Source organism: Gavia stellata, chromosome 20 (assembly GCF_030936135.1).
Source record: "Gavia stellata isolate bGavSte3 chromosome 20, bGavSte3.hap2, whole genome shotgun sequence".
NCBI classification, from domain to species: domain Eukaryota; kingdom Metazoa; phylum Chordata; class Aves; order Gaviiformes; family Gaviidae; genus Gavia; species Gavia stellata.
The window spans coordinates 11,150,432-11,166,443 of NC_082613.1; the positions used below are offsets into that span (position 1 = coordinate 11,150,432).

The 16,012-nt window shown below is 44.2% G+C and overlaps 1 protein-coding gene across 1 annotated transcript; it reads right to left on the reverse strand.

Moving 5' to 3' along the window:
- Window positions 1–8,448: 8,448 nt before the first annotated feature.
- FITM2 (fat storage inducing transmembrane protein 2) lies at window positions 8,449–14,376 on the reverse strand. The gene is made up of 2 exons (XM_059827179.1): window positions 14,213–14,376; window positions 8,449–11,971 (listed from the first exon to the last, which is right to left on the reverse strand). Exons 1-2 carry the CDS (start codon window positions 14,374–14,376, stop codon window positions 11,329–11,331), a joined length of 807 nt encoding a protein of 268 aa, XP_059683162.1. The 3' UTR covers window positions 8,449–11,328.
- Between the last annotated feature and the right edge of the window lie 1,636 nt (window positions 14,377–16,012).

Sequence of the window (16,012 nt, forward strand, 5' to 3'; positions counted from 1 at the left end):
TGCTGGCTGCTTGGTGTTTAGTTTGGTGTCTCTGTGCTGTGTGAAATTATGATGAAGCCTCAGTAACTGTAATGAAATTTGAAGCAAGGTAATGAATAATTATATTGTTTAATGTAACATTCCATAGTCTAGAAGTAGAAACGTATACTGCAAGGAAATAAGACAACAACAACAACAACAAAAATGCATCAACTTGTAAATGCCTTTTTTAGGTTTAAGTATTCAACTCCAGCGAGAGGCTCAGGGGTTCACGGGCTCAGCTGTGCCCACCAGGAAGCGACGTCGCCTCCGGCACCGGCCGGCTCCAGCGGAAAAGACGGGAACCCCGGGAAGTTTCCCGATGCCCAAGTTAACTAATGGGACTCGGATACTCGGTCCTGTACGTTTGTGTTTCCAAATTGTTCACCGGCCACATTTCACACATGCAGGTAGTGGGGACTTTCTTCTTCTAGAAGGCGTTGTGTTGTCGTGCTCGAAGGCTTTCCTGGGAGCAGGGGGCAGTAGCTGGTCACAGTCAAGGTGGATTTGCATTCTTCAAGTATCCATTTTTTAAATTATTTTCATTAAAAGGAATATTTTTTATTGAGCTGCTCTTAGAATGTATCCACTTTCTACGTCTGGTTTTGGTGGGCTTTTTTTTAAAGAATTTAATGTCTGTCTTTAACTGCTGCACTTTTTTCCTGAGATAAATCATTTTGACTTCCATCCTGAATTTTGGCATATGAAGGAGATTATTGTTTTAAGACTTTTGGCTCTGTCTCTTGAGTTTTCCTTCACGGATTTGCAAAGCATCTTTCACCGACTGAGCATATCTGGACTCTGAAAAAGTACGACCACTTTCAGAACTTTTCAGCACTTTCCTGAAGGCCCCTTGGCTTTCTCTTCTATCGGGGGCTCTTTTCTGTCATTTCCTCGCTGTGTGTTTTCTTAGAGACACTTTGCACAGAATCACATTGATGACTTTCTTGTGCCTTTTGCATGTTGGAAAGAATAACAGGCCTCACTGCTACTCATGCTTTGAAAACTGAGATCCTCAATAAACCATATGGGAGGACTAACAGCTTCACATTTCTAAATGTGTTCCACATCCTTCTAGCCTTATTTCAAAGCATGCCCATGGGCAGCGGGATGTGCAGGTGGTTTGTGCTTCTTCTCATGTACTGCATTGGTATAAAACGCGCATGGAAAAAATAGATATTCCTCTTTCAAGGCACTCATTTCTGTAAAGCTCAGCCTGCTGGGATCTCCTCTGGCTGGTTTTTGGAGCGCTCCGGTAATCCCTAGCGAGTCATGCTGTATCTCTAGGCTTGGGAACGTATGCCAAGCAATATGAATTGCGTTTGCCTCCGACTCAAAAATTAGCTTTATGTATTTGAAAGCAGCAGCATTTCCCAGGAGCTTTGGTTCTTGATACAACCTGGCAGCCATGGAATTGTGAATATTTAGCAGGAATTCCAAGGGGTGAGCACACAGAGATTAGACAATGCACAAATTTATGCTGTGCTTGTCACAATTGCGTAGGCTGGTCTGACATACTTCTGGAATACACTGACCTGTGTAGCTGCAAAGGTGCTGTGTTATGCGTGTTACCCCCCAGCGATTAGGGCCACACTTAAAACTGGCGTGTGAGAACCCCCATCCACCACCTGCCCATGCAGACCAGGCACCTGCAGCTGAGGCTGCCGAGTGAAGCATTACAGACACACACTCTCCCAAATACACTTACATATTTGCTTCACAGTATCAATGACTTAGGAAAAAATAGTTATTTTGCTTCTTTTTGAAGAGGGAAGAAAGACGGTCCTTTGAGGTCATCCCTTTTGCTGAACCTGAAAGACCTAAGAATGTACATGATGACCCATAGTTCATCTGGTCTGTTAGCTGATATTAAACTCCCGAAAAGAATTTATAAAGGCACACTGACGTGAAACCCTTACCAGGATTTCATCCTTTTACCTTTGTCCGTTGTCCTACACACACATTCCCTGGTGATCTCCAAAAGCTGTTGATTCCTTTCTTTTCTGTAGAAAGGAATGTTAATGGCAGCACAAGGCCAGGAAACCCAGAGAGAACAAGAGCAAACGCTCGTTCAGTTCCCAGGATTTCAGCCCAAGAATGAGGCAGAAGGAAGCTGCTTGGCCAGACTGCTGTTTGTTACTTTTCTCCTTGGTTGTTTTTTTTTTTTTAAACCAAAGAATAAATTTAAAATCATGGAGCAAATCAGAACTCTAAACACTGGAGAAAATAGGTGTTTGGTTTGTTTTGGAGCACACTGTTATAATGCAACTATTATAAAGAAGCCAGAGAGAGCCAGCAGCTGGAACAAGGCGCGGGTCAATTCAGACCAACACGTGAGAGCTATCAGCCACGTCGCTTCGTGGGCTGCTGTGAGGCCACAGATGCTGTAGTGATGAGTTTTGTACAGGTTCTCAGCTAGGACTATTCACTAGCAAGCCTTTGTTTTGGACCAAATTAAAAAAAAAAGCAAAAATCAGTGAAGACAGTGCTACTCCCTGTCGCTGAGCCTTGTTTCCCTGCCTTGGTAATGAAAAAATACCAGGACTTTGCTCCAGAGAAAAGCAATCTGCGAGAGCGAGAAAAGACAATTACTGTGACAGGCAGAGGCTGGATTGATGTTCAAGACTATGCTGAAACGAACCAGGAGATGAATGTCACTGCCCTGATCAACCCAGATTAGCGAGTTACTATAAGCAGCCCTGCGGTGATTACAGGCTGTCATCATAAAAAGTTGCTTTTGTTCTAGCTGATCTGAGCCTAATCAGACTTTTTCTGCTCTAGTTCCATTTAAAAGGGAAGACCATTGCACTACACTGCCACAAGCTGGGCACTGGATGGATGTTCGCTGCCCAAGGCGCTTTCTGCACACAGAAATATGAAAATGATAGCAAAAATCTGTTTTCTCACTCCAGGACTTCACGCTTTGCTCTCAGCAAGGTGTGGGCTAACAACAGCACCCAAGGGGTAAGGCTGGAAGGTGAGGCACCTCAGACCTACTATTTGGATTAAACGTCTGCTCTGGGACACATTATAATTTGCTGCTGAGCAATTCTGTAGCAAACTGCTATCACTGAAGCACTGGCTTGGCTGCTGTAGACAACAGAGGGAACGGCTTGTGCTGTATCTTGCACCAAATACTTTGTATTTGTGTACCTGATCCGACCCCAGTTAGGCTCCTATTTAGGCTTTACCCTATATGTCCTTATTTACCCAAGCAAATTTTTAGTCTTCAAAACCTCTGGGTTTTAGAGGAAAATGTGCTTTTAGGCACCTCAGGGCCTGTATCTGTGCTGAAATGCTGAATTTGTAATCATCAGAGGGGAGAAAATCAGGGGATACTTGTCAAGTCCAAGCCTGTCCGAGCACCTCTGAGATGGAGCTTCATGACACGGTGCGAGCTGTGGGTCCCCGTCACGCAAGGAGGGGTCACTCCCTCCTTCCTCCCAAGCCTCCTGTTTAATAGGCTCCCAATGGTCAGATTTGTACAACTACAGCTTCTGAAATCTTTTTACTCCTACGGGTTTTGCTCAAAAGATTCAATTATGAAAACTGAAAATGCACGTGTCAGTCTTGCAGCTGGCTGGCAGCCTTCTCCTTTGCTTGTGAAGGGATGGAGAAGACCTCTCCATGCAGAATAAAGGATTTCAAAACCAGGCTTGCCAGAGGACAGGGAACACACCACAGAGCCCGTCTGTCACAGGCTGCCAAAGAAATCGAGATCAAGGGCTGCCTAAGAATACCTAGTGACCATCTTATGGCCCTCTCAGAAATTAATGGTCGAGTTTTGCTTTGTTTCTGCATGAAAAAACATCCTTACCACCCAGCTGCAATTTCAGTATCTTGGCTAAGGAGGAAAGGAGGATGGTGTAAGAGCCGCTCCTTCAAGCAAGGGGAAACTTCCTTTCTGCTGTGAAAGTAAATGAAGGACTTCCCCACCTGGGAACAGCAAACAGAAAACATTAAAGCTTGTGAAAATATTTAACATCAGGTTGCATTTGGTGGCATTCACTGCCATCATCAAGATCAAAACCAAAACCACCCAGACTGGATCCACAATGCAGGCAACGACAGCAACAAATCTCTCAGGTTCCTGAGAGATACATGGGATTAAAATAATATGGTATAATATGATAACAGTATTTTGAAAGGGCCAGGGATAACATAAAAAACGATAGCATGGGATTAAAAACTAAATAACCAAAGAACCAGGAAACATTGTACAACCTGAGAGCTAACTACTGTAATTCCACACCTGCAGTTATCTGTGGAATAGCAGAAGAGAAGAGGGTAATTTCACATCTGTTCACGCTATCAGCAAAGCTGCTCTTACTCCACAAGTCTGTAGAAAAGCTACTTCTGCCTTGGTAGGACAGAATAAAGTCCCCAGCCCATGCTCAGCAGGCTGCACCCAGGCAAAAGTTCAAACCCAGAGGTATGAATGGGAATGAAAACATCTGCGTAAGTATTCTGTGATCAGGGACAGATTTTGTATCCCTAAAGGATTTCCTAAAGCATGGCCTCAGTGATAAATCAGACAGGTTTCAGACCAAGACATTTCTAATATTGAATCTAAGGTTTTAAACAGTAGCAAAAAAACACTGGAACTTGTATTATCAGATAAAGTGCATTCATGACAAACAAATTTCCTATTTTTACCCCTCATGATTATTTCCAAATGTGCCCAAATGACATCTTTGCTATCATTGTCTTTCACTCTCCATTTTACACGCTTTCCTCTGAAGGATTAAACAGAGAGAAAACAGTCTGCTTTAAATGCCTCACAGTGAAAGAAAGAATACCACATATGCCATAAATAATTTAGAGGAACAATTGCTTTGTCAGAACACAGATGTCTATCACTGGAGCTGCAGCGACGGCAAGCAGAGGCTGCGGACTGCAGTAACCCGCGTGCTGCAGCCCAAGGCTCTACCTGCAGACTGCAGCTGCCATTGCCAATGCGGATTATTCCTATTTCCATGAGACTTTGATGCTGAAGAGCATCGATGAGCAAAGTGTCAACCTCCACCCACTCCCCGGGAGCGCACAATAGTTTTTTCTTCCTTTTTGTCTTTCTCCTCTGCATAATGATCTACTTTCAGCTCTTTTTTCTTTACCCTTCTCTACCATCCTACCCCTTTCCTCTTGCCTGGACTCCCCCGATTTCACCCTCCTGCCGCAGACAGCCGGGGACGCGTGACCATTTTCAGAGATGTTTCTGTTGTCAGGAGCCCACAGGTTGTGAAGCTCTGCATCCGTGGACACAGCACCTCCCATTTCCACCTTCTGAGAAAGAACTGCTAAGAAATGAGGGAGAGCTAGTCTTGCTAAAAAACTCTTAACTAACAGCACGGATCAGTGACAACTTAGGAAGCCTTTCTTTAAAAATAACACTGTCCAACCCCTACTTTCATTGCCTCCTCTCTCAGCCCTTTCCTACCAGCACCTCATCTCTCCCGCGACCTAAATCCTTTTTAGCTCCGGGAGAGTTACCCAAATAAAGCTACTTTGCAATCAGAACAGAGTGTAACCAGGTTTGAGGGTGCTTTATAATGGTGCAGGCACTTCTTGACATAGAACTAAGTATTCTGCACAGTTAAGCACTGTTTTGTACATGCTCTTTACATCACAAGGCCATGTCACTCGACTGCAAGCCTCCTGAAACACTCTTCTACTTTTGCTTACCAAAAGCAATTTCTTTCCATTCCATGCCCTCGGCGCCAACCACTACAGAACAGCAGTAGGGAGGATTCTTGGCCACAAGCAAGAAAAAACAACCCAACCCCCCCTAAAAATGCCCATAAAAGAAAAACCACCCGGGCATAATTTTTCCTGTCTCTTAACTTCCAAGTCATAACAATTAACAGAAAATAATAATAATATAGTCTTAAAAACCTCAAACCTCTATCACTCCCATTCTTCTAAAAATCCCATCAGTCAGGTCAGGCTATGGCAAAGCTGGAGCAACAGTGCACAGTACTGGGAAGAGCTGTGGTCTGGAATGACACTACCAAGTACATATTAAATCTGTGCTCACTTCCATCACCTGCAAAACACAGAGGGCAGACCCTGAGTGCCATTCCAAACCAGCACAACCGTGCTGGGTTTGGGTGCAACCATTCACACATTTGGATATAAGGCTAACAGGTTTTGAGGGCGTAGTATCATCTTTATTTTCAATTAATTTTGCCCGTCTTTCTCCTTCACTGTCAACTATTTTGAGCCACAACCTATTTAGCTGAATTTTCTCCAGCACTGAGTCATGATGTTAAGCCTGTCACTGATACAGTCACACTGCGTGTAACTTCTCGGCATCTCAGCACTGCTCTTCTCCCTAGTTCCCATGAGACAGGGAAGGCTCCGCAGAGCAGAGGCAGCGCAGGATTCAGGGAAGAGATTTCAGAAGAGAACTGACATTTACATTAAGGATATGGCTATTTATTGCTCTGACATCAACAACGCTTCCCACAGATTAAATGCATTAAATTGCACGACTGAGAGAACACACAACCTAAAACTGCAGAATGAGCCTAGACCGGACATGGAAAAAGGCTTCAGAGATATGAGAAGAAAAATAATCATCATTTGTATTTACTTTTGTTCCATGCTTTTCTTTCTTCAGCCTTACACCACTGGGGAGATAAACAGTACAACTGCAGATCTCCGACCACTGGACACATTGTCAAGAAAAGCAGGATTGAGAAAAGGCATTTTTCTGAATATTTCTTTCCCTTGATACTCAACTCTCCTGAAAGACTGGTAAAGCTCTTCACCTACTGCTTATTTTTTTTTCTGTGCCGTATTATAGTTCCAAACCTTTACAGAGGAGTTATTCAGCTTGTTACAAGGCACATGGCATTGCTTGTGATTTGTGATAGCCAGAGGGTGGTTTAAAAAAAAAATAGAAAAAAAAAATAAATCTTTCAGACTAAATGTTACTACATAATTGCCTGAAATTTCAGGGACTGCACTCAATCTTGATAGTCATTTCCACTTCTGCTGTCCCAACTTGTAAACTCTTATGTTCTCATTGTATATTTTGTCTAAGCACTAAGGTACCCTTCCCACATTCAAATTAATAATTTCCTATTAAACACCTGGGTGAAACTACAGAAACGCAGTGTGTGCTCCCTGAGAAAAAGTCAGAGCTAACTCTACCAAGGCACCAAGTGGCACTATCACGTTACCTTCTCTTCCCTTCCATGGGAGTTCAAACACATCAGGCATAGTTCTGCTTCAATAAATTAAGCACGTGCTTTTTTCCAGGTAAACACCACTACAGTGACAGATCAACTCCTTTTAACAACAGTTAATTTTGAGTCACAACGGCCTTTTTTGCTAGTCTTAATTACTTTTGTCTTAAGCTTTGGCAAAATACTTAAAAGAAGGGAAAACAAAATAAAGCATGCATCTAGCAGGGGTGAAGAGCATTTATTACTAATCTGCGCTCCAGGAGGCGAGACGAAGCTATGAAAAGAAATAATCCCAGGAAGCAGGTTTCTGAGCGAACAGAGATAAACACGGGCTGATCAAAGGGAAAGAGCTGGAAAAGGCTGATTGCCGAGAAGCTGCAGGGATCTGCTTTAAGCTACAGTGGTAAAAACAGACACTATCTCACTAAGAGAAGCGAATATAGACTTGTGTTCACAACTGAAGCCTGATTTTCCAAAACATTTAATATATCACAGCAGCCCCTACAGTTTTTCCATTAAAGTGCACCATACGGCATAACAAGGTGTTTCTCACTTTGTCAAGAATTGCGAAGCATCAAAACAGAAAACCAGGATTCTTTTTTTGCAGCTGCTCCACAATCTAAGTTTCAGTACACACAAATAAATTGGCAAACCAAGAATACCATTTAGCACCAGTGAAGCATTCACAGGACAAGTATGCTTTGAATAAAGACTTTGAGGAAGATGTTTCAGATGTTTAAAGTCTGAACTGTTCAGATGGCTCTTACGAAAGATCTAAACTTTCCTGTTTGCCTGATCTTGCCTCCAGTGACGCAAACATTTGAAAGAGTCCCAGCTGAGTGAAGAGTGAAATGAATCCTAATCGAGTAATCTTCCCACTGTGTTCTAGCTGAGACTCCCTTCCTTGCTGGCCCCAGCAGAGGAGAATGTTTAAGGCACCAAGACCAAGACCTGCCTCAGCCGCATCAGTCAGGCCAAACGTGGCTTCCATGAAAGTACTGTGATACAGAGCCCACAAAACAGGCTAGACAAACACAGGCAATGAAAAATTAGCAAACATGTTGAAATAAGTAATATGCGAGCAAGAAGTTGGAGACAAAAATTCCCTAGGCAATTCTACGGACATAGAAAGACAGATCTGCAGGAACAAGAGGAATACTTTAATGCAGGAAAGAAAAAAAAAAAAGGAAAAAGACCAAGTGTTTCTTGTGATTACAATTGCTGTCTTTTGGAATTTACTACAAAATATGAAAATTTATCTTTAAAATGTTACACTTCATTAAAAAACTTGAAACAAATTAGTAATACCTATTGACAGCTGATTTGTGCCTTTGGCACAGGACATCAAATCCAGCTACTCACAGCACTGTTTCTCTTTGGCTGCAAATCTGTCGTAGAGAGGCTGCATTTTTATTTTAATGATAAAAGTGTATTTGGGGGAGGGAAGGAAGTCAGATAAAGGTGGTGGCAAATACGTGAACAGAAAATTTGCAACCTTTAGTTTCCAGTTAAAGTGCAGGGAAGCAAAGATTTCCTCTGAAATAGAGTTAAAAAGCTCAAATAAAGGTCTGGAGCACAAGGGAACCTTCTAAGCCAACAATTGGCACATGGTCTGTGGGTACTGAGAAAGACATGTACGCCGAGATTTCCAAACTCAGAAGCGGTATTACAGCCTGCAAGAATTTTTCCATATATTTCAATGGATTAGGCTTTCACTTTGCTATAATAAGCAACCGTCCATGTCTACGAAATCAACTGTCTGGTGTAACAGGCACACATTAGGAAACTTGCTTTTGTCAGACATGGCTTTTTGTTGTTTTGTTTCTTTTTATACCTTGTACTTTTGAGAACCTGTGCTATATTAACCCATTCAAAAACTGCAGAATTATCAACGTCAGTTTGATCATGCATCTAGTAGTCACAAAAACACCGTGAGGCTGGATCATTCAAGGAAATTAAGAGTAACAGCAGTATCTTTACAGACATCGGAAAAAGATTCTCAAAGACACAAACACCGATAAAGTTTAAGTATTTTTCTTTCATTGTTTAAATACAAGTTTTGAGAATAACCATATCCCACATTATTTCCATAATAAAACGTTTGTATGACACTGGTTAGAAATGGACAGAAATATCCATATAGTGATTGCACAAAACATTTCTGGAACTGAAGATAGTTTCAGCAAGTCAGTTGGTTTAAATAAATAGCATTTCCTATTCCAAGGCTTTGTCTATATAGCAAAGTTACACAAAGATAACCTAAACCAGAAATTTAAATCTAACGAAATTAATCAGAAAACCTTCTGGGTATATAATCCTTTTTCATGGTGAAAGTGGCTTGCAGTCTAGCTTAACTCTATTGGGAGCAGGCTTACACTACATCAAAAGAATGTCTGCAAATGAATTTGCATCTTTTAAACAAATTTAGTTAAACCCAATATGAGTTAATCAGTGCAAATTTTCCACAGAATCAGCTTAAAAGGCAATTTAATGCAAAAAGAAAAGGAGCTTGACAGAAAATACACAACCTCCTGAAACAGCTTCTTTCTGCGAGGTGATTTGTATTTTCTAAGGACACACAACAGCTCCCACTTGCCACTGAATTCAGAGGAAATTCAGGTGAATTCAGCTCTCCTCAGAGGCAGACCACAAGTGTGGAATTAACGCTGCTGTATTTATTGCAAATGCTACTGCTCTCTTGCTGGAAGAGAGCTCTTGAGATGACAAAAAGAAGTGTGCTGAGATTAGACTACAGTGCATCATACCCTATATTCAGAAAAATAATCACCCTGGAGTCAAACGCTACAGGCAGATCAAGCCTACTCTCAGATTAGCGGACTCTATCTACAGCCTCACCCACAGACCTTTTTGGCTGTCTTGCTCATCACTACAACCGTCAAACAAATTTTGTGCAATTGCATAATGAATAAGCCTTTATGAAATAATAAAAAGCTTTTCAAGATAAAAACTATGCTAAATGTCTGATTGATATGATGAGTAAACCCATCCCACCTCATGCCTATTAATTATAGTGTTTTATTCAGTAGTGGGTTTCCAGCCACATCAAAAGTGGCCACAGCTTTATGTGCAATCAAAATTAAGTAGCTTATTGATATTGCTGCATAAGCAAGAATAAATATTGCTTCAAGCACACTGCTTTTGCTTTGCAGCTCTTAGGATAAACAATGTGTTTCACTCATTACCAAGCAGACTATTCAGGAAATAGCAGGTTGAGCTAACTTGTTTATAACACCAGAATTTCATTGTTCTTCTAGAAGAAACATACCACAAAGTACTTGTTGCAAAGTGTGCAACTCATAAGATTTTTAAAAAATTAAAACCTCAATTCTCAATTAGACTTTTTAGCAAAATTGGAAGGAGTTTGTTTTTTCCTGTCAAGAATAAAATGACAAAATATTATTACAGTTACTTCACCTAAGGAGAAAGTTAAGGCTTGTTTTTCAAGAGTTTCCTTTTCAAAGGCAGGCATGAATTTAAAGTCACAGTCTGCTTAAGACATTAGATCTCAGATTTACTCTTTTTGTTGCAGAAGGTGCAGACAGCTAACAAGCATTTGTGGCAAGTTAGTGTATTAAACACTTGGTAACATGAGATGTTCTGGTTTCGCTGCTTTATATACTGTATTGATATTTTTGCAACACTTAGCAGCACTGTCGTTATTAGAGCTTTCCCATAAGGCAATACAAATAGGAGTATTAAAAAAAAGTATGAGGTTTGGATCATCCACGATATTTTGACATCAATAAATCAAAAAGAAAAAGGGAGAATTAATTTCAGATCAGTCAAGCTCTTAAAGAGCAAAGGCCTCTGTCAGCCTTGGACCTGCTCATCATTTATCAGTAAGAGAAACAGATCCAACTTCTGATTTCTTTGCTGAGAATGCCAGTCAGCAGCTCCTAAACAAGAGCAGTCCTCTTCCAATTCCAATTTTTTTTCCCTCCCAAGGAAGAAGCTCATTGCCACCTGCGAGCCATCAGCTAGTACAGATTTGGTTTCCTCCTGCCCATCACCTTCTTCCTTACAGTGGAAAACCAGTAATCATTCCTACATTCAACTACTCCAGTATTGAAAGCAAAATCCAAAAATTTTAAAACTTATTTTATCTGCTATAACTGTATTTCTTTGAACTCAAAGGTATATTTGGAAGAGGTAGTCCAGGAGAAAAGGGTTTCAAGTACCAAAATCTGTATGTCCCATACCAAGCTGACAGACCTATCAGCACACCGAGAAGCTTTTGACTGAAGTCATGGAAATACACGGCAGTACAGAGAAACATGAACACCCAGATCATGGTGAGAAAACACAAGGAAACAAACAGGCCGTTGATCACAACATGCAGCTTAGAGTTCTGGTCTATGGAAAAGCCTTCCAGCACAGCCACTTCCTCCACAATCATCAGAGCACAGTACGAGAGCAGAAAACAGTGCCCTGAGATATCAAAACCATTCCAGATCCCGTTGTCCTGGTGGCACTCCTGCTTGGTGGCATACAGCCGTCGCGGCTCGCCGAGTTTACCCGAGGTAGAGCACATGCCGGTGAGATTCTCGATATACATGAAGAGTCCGGTGCAGACGTACCAGATGGCAGTGCCCACTAGCAGCGCACTGAGACGACGCAGCACCATCAAAATGCTCTTCGTGGGACCATAGAGGAACTTGCTCTCGGCAAACTGGTAGGTGGTGACTGCGATGAAGGGCAGCAGAAGCCAGAACGTCCAAGCCCAAGCCACCTTCACAAAATATCTGCCAGAGAAAAGCCAAAAGAGAAACACGCATGTGTGAAACTTCACAGGAGCTGGGGTAAGTAGTTTTTCAAGAAGGTAGGTTTTCAAGGTCAGTGTTCAGAACCATCTAAATTAGACACTTGTGCCCTCCCCTCAAAGTAAAGCATAGCTAAAATCTTAACTCTCTCCCCACTATTTCTCTCAGGCCCAAAACCTGAATACTTCCTCAACCAGGTACTTCAACTGTTTCCCAGGCAGCGTTCCCTCAGACCTAGAGCCCTCATTCAGACTTGCAGTTCAGTTTTGCAATCGCCTTTACCCTACAAACCCGCTCAACTCTGCCCTACACAAAATGCAGCTGCAAAGAATGTATTTTTAGCTTGCCACCCTGACCATAGTAACCCTTTCTCTGACTCTCTTCCTCCACCTCAATTGTCTTTGCTTTCAAAGCCCTTCACAACCTCAACCTGTTAATATTGAATAAGATAGCCAGAAGGGTTGACTCTCTTCCCTAATCAGCCCATGAAGCTTTTCCTCCAACAGCACCTTATAAAATAAATTAAGCACAATGAGTTTGTTCCTTTGCTGTCCCTCCAGTTGATGAGAGCTTTCCTTTGGCATACACAAATCCTTCCATCTTTAAATTTGCTCTCTGCCTTGAAATTTTTTGCTTTGATGCCTATAAAATCTTGAAAAAACAGCTGATGATGTGCTGATACCCTGTTTCGCAGGAGACAGTATTGTGTAACTAGTCTTCTTTTCAAGTCTTAAAGTGGAGCACGTGCAAGTGAATTTATTAATGAGTTAAGGAGACCATAGTCTACGATCTTCTTTCTCCCATTAGCACCTTCCAATGCAGCTTACTTCCTATCAGCTGGTGGGAGAGCAGAACTGTGCAGCCCCCTCGTTACCCACATCCCAGTTTGAAAAACAGAGACAGCAGAATTCTGATCTGTGGCTGAGCTATAGCTAGACACACACAGTCATCATTTAGTCATGACCTCAGCATTGAAGACAACAAGTAGGAATAGAGTTCTGTATCTTCATTAAGACCATAACAAAAACTGTCAGGGCCTTGCCCAGGATTTTGAGGAGCACCTCCTTTACTCCTAATTTTACAGTAGAAGTGGCATCTGTGTGGCAACTACAGCTGCTACCATGGAATAGTAATTGAAAATAAAATCCTCATTTTACTGAGACAGTTAAAAGTAAAAAAGGCTGCTAACATAATTGCTGCCGGCAGACCAGCAGGCAAGTAATTTGTGGGTAAACCCAATGCTTCAGGAACTGTCAGTACAGATAACCTTCCTCTATTTAAAAAGGGAGAATTGAACTGTAGTATGTTTTTACTGTAAGATCAATTTCACTGTGTTCCTGACAATCCTGCTCTTCAATCACACTAAAAGCAGCTCCTCTCCCACACATCACAAAGTGACAAATTTGTATCAATAAAGTACAAAGTTCCCCAAGTCACAGGGGAAAACGGCAATTTTATCTTTGCTTTCTGATCTGTAGCACGTAAAGCACATGTGCACATCGCCTTCCTCATGCCCTTCAAAATGTTCACATGTAGTTTTAAGGAATGACTAAGCCAGTTAAATCATCGCCTAAGTATTAGAAAAAGATGGCAGTAACTCTTTTATGAAAGACGCTAAAAGACTTCTTTTCTTCAGCTTGCTTTTAGATCAGCTCAGTAACTGTCAGTTTACTCGAATATGAGGAATTATCCGGAGCTAAAGAAGGAAAAAAATTCCTTCTTTTCCTCTTCCAATAAAAACCGAGCAAGAAACCCCAGTTGTTCTGAAATCTTACAGTCCTGCAGACCACGGCAGACGTTAAGAGCAGGAAATCCAACAGAACCCGTTGTTTCGCCCCCCGCAGCCCGGCACACGCCGCGCTTCCTAACTGCTCCCCAGCGCAGGGACCCCCCGCCTCTCCCTCCCCCCCGCCTCACACAGAGCTACTGCAAAGCCACCCTCAGCCGAGCTCCGGTGCCTGCCCGCCCCACCCGCCCTCGGGCCCCACAACCGGAGCAGGCGGGTGCCCCCGGCCCTCTCTCCCCCCCCGCGCTGCCATACCAAAGGCCCCCCGAGGCCGCTCGGGGCAGCCCCCTCCGCCCCAGGAGAGCACACGGGGCCGCAGCAGCGCCGCGCTGCCCCCGCTCCCGTTACGACCGTTACGGGCCCCCCACCCGCCCCACGGGGCCCGCGTTCCCTTCAGCGCTCCGCTCCCTCCCCGCCGGGCCCCCGGCTCTCCTCACACGTTGAGCGGGTTGCGCTTGTTCCGCATGGGCGTCTCGGGCACCAGGTCGCCGTCCTTGAGGGCGGACCCGAGGAGGACGATGGCGAGCAGCAGCCAGGGCAGCCGGCGGCGCACCTGCCCGGTGGCCAGCCCGGCCCGCAGCCAGCGGCCGCACCGCTCCATCGCGCCCCGCCGCCGCCCCACCCGCTCGGCCGCCGTACCGCGTCACGCGCCGGGCGCCGGCCCCTCCCTCCGCCGTACCGCTCGGGCGCCCCCTCGCGGCGCCCGCCAGGCTGGGGCGCGGGAACTGCGGCAGGGAGTTGTGCGCATGCGTACTGCCGCGCGGCGGCTGCGGGCGGGAGGGCGCCCCCTGCAGGGCCCTGCGCAGGTCTCTCCGGGGAGCTGACGCATTACGGCGCGGGGTCGGTGCGGGAGCCGTCTGTCCGGGCTGTGTGCTGTGTCAGAGGAATAACACGTGTGCTCAGAAACCTCCATTTCCCACCCTCCCCTCTCAAAATGAGGGCGGAGATTACGTTTTGCATCCGTCACCAGACGGGCAGGTTGCTTCCAGCCCAGAGCATCAGCAGAGGTACCCTAAGGGGCTCACGGGCTGCGGTGTCTATACCACGGAGCCACAGAACCACAGAAGCATTTAGGTGGGAAAAGACCTTTAAGATCATCTAGCACTGCCAAGCCCACCACCAAACCATGTCCCTGAGCGCCTCATCCACCCGTCTGTTAAACACCCCCGGGGATGGTGACTCCCCCACCCCCTGGGCCGCCCGTTCCAACGTCCGACAGCCCTTTCGGTGAAGCAGTTTTCCTAATATCCAGTCTAAACCTCCCCTGGCGCAACTCGAGGCCATTTTCCCTCGTCCTATAAATGAGCATCCTCTATTTCTAGATTAAGGTGCCAGCTCCTCTGAAAGAGAGTGTCTTACCATAGTATTCAAGAGAAAATTTGAAGATTTCCTTACTCAGTAGCATTTTTTTACTTTTTTCCTGGGGCTTAAGTGAGAGGGAGAAAGTATTTCTGGGGCTCTTAAGGCTCCTGCGCCTTTCCACTGTCCATGTTTACAGCTGAAAGTGGTCCAAGCGCTGGCCGTCACTGTGGTATTTGAGACCTATTCCATCTATCAAACTGGTGCCGCTGTAATTTCAACTTAGCTTTTAAAAAATAAAAAAAGCATCAGCAAGCAGAGAAATGGCTAAATGAACAATGAGTCTTTATTCATCCCAATGGCCTCAGTAAGAAAAATGTGAGAGGGGGAAAAAAGCAGACCCTATCTGAGACAGGATGGGAAAGTATTTCTTGCCAGAGCATGTTTCAAAGCTGGTTTGCAGTCATTGTCAGCGAATCTATGACAACATCTGGGCTGAAAGAGCAGAAGGACACATCAAAGCAGCATGCAGTAGATACAGAGAGTTTCAGCTAAGGAGGTTATCTGGGGTAAATGGCATTTGGCAATTTATTAGATGTTGTTTTTAATAAGACTGCCATGGCCATGTCTAGCACTTCCAGCCACAGCATTGTACCCCTGAATTAGAAAAGACAGACAGCTGCATTCACTCAAACGAGTGAGGATGAGAGGGGCTGGGAGCAGGTTTTACAGAGTCCGGCATTGTCTGCCTAAATCCCCCTCTGCCTTTGAAACCTCGCCTCCTTTGCTTCCCAGGTTTGGGTCTCTGATCTCCAGACTGTTTGCAATGCCTGCGAGCTGGAGGTGGCGAGCTGCTCGGCTGGTCGCTAATGAAGCATGCTGTGGAGTCTACCACGCAGCAGGAGGATTTCATAAGCTTGGCACCTGTTCCAGATGAA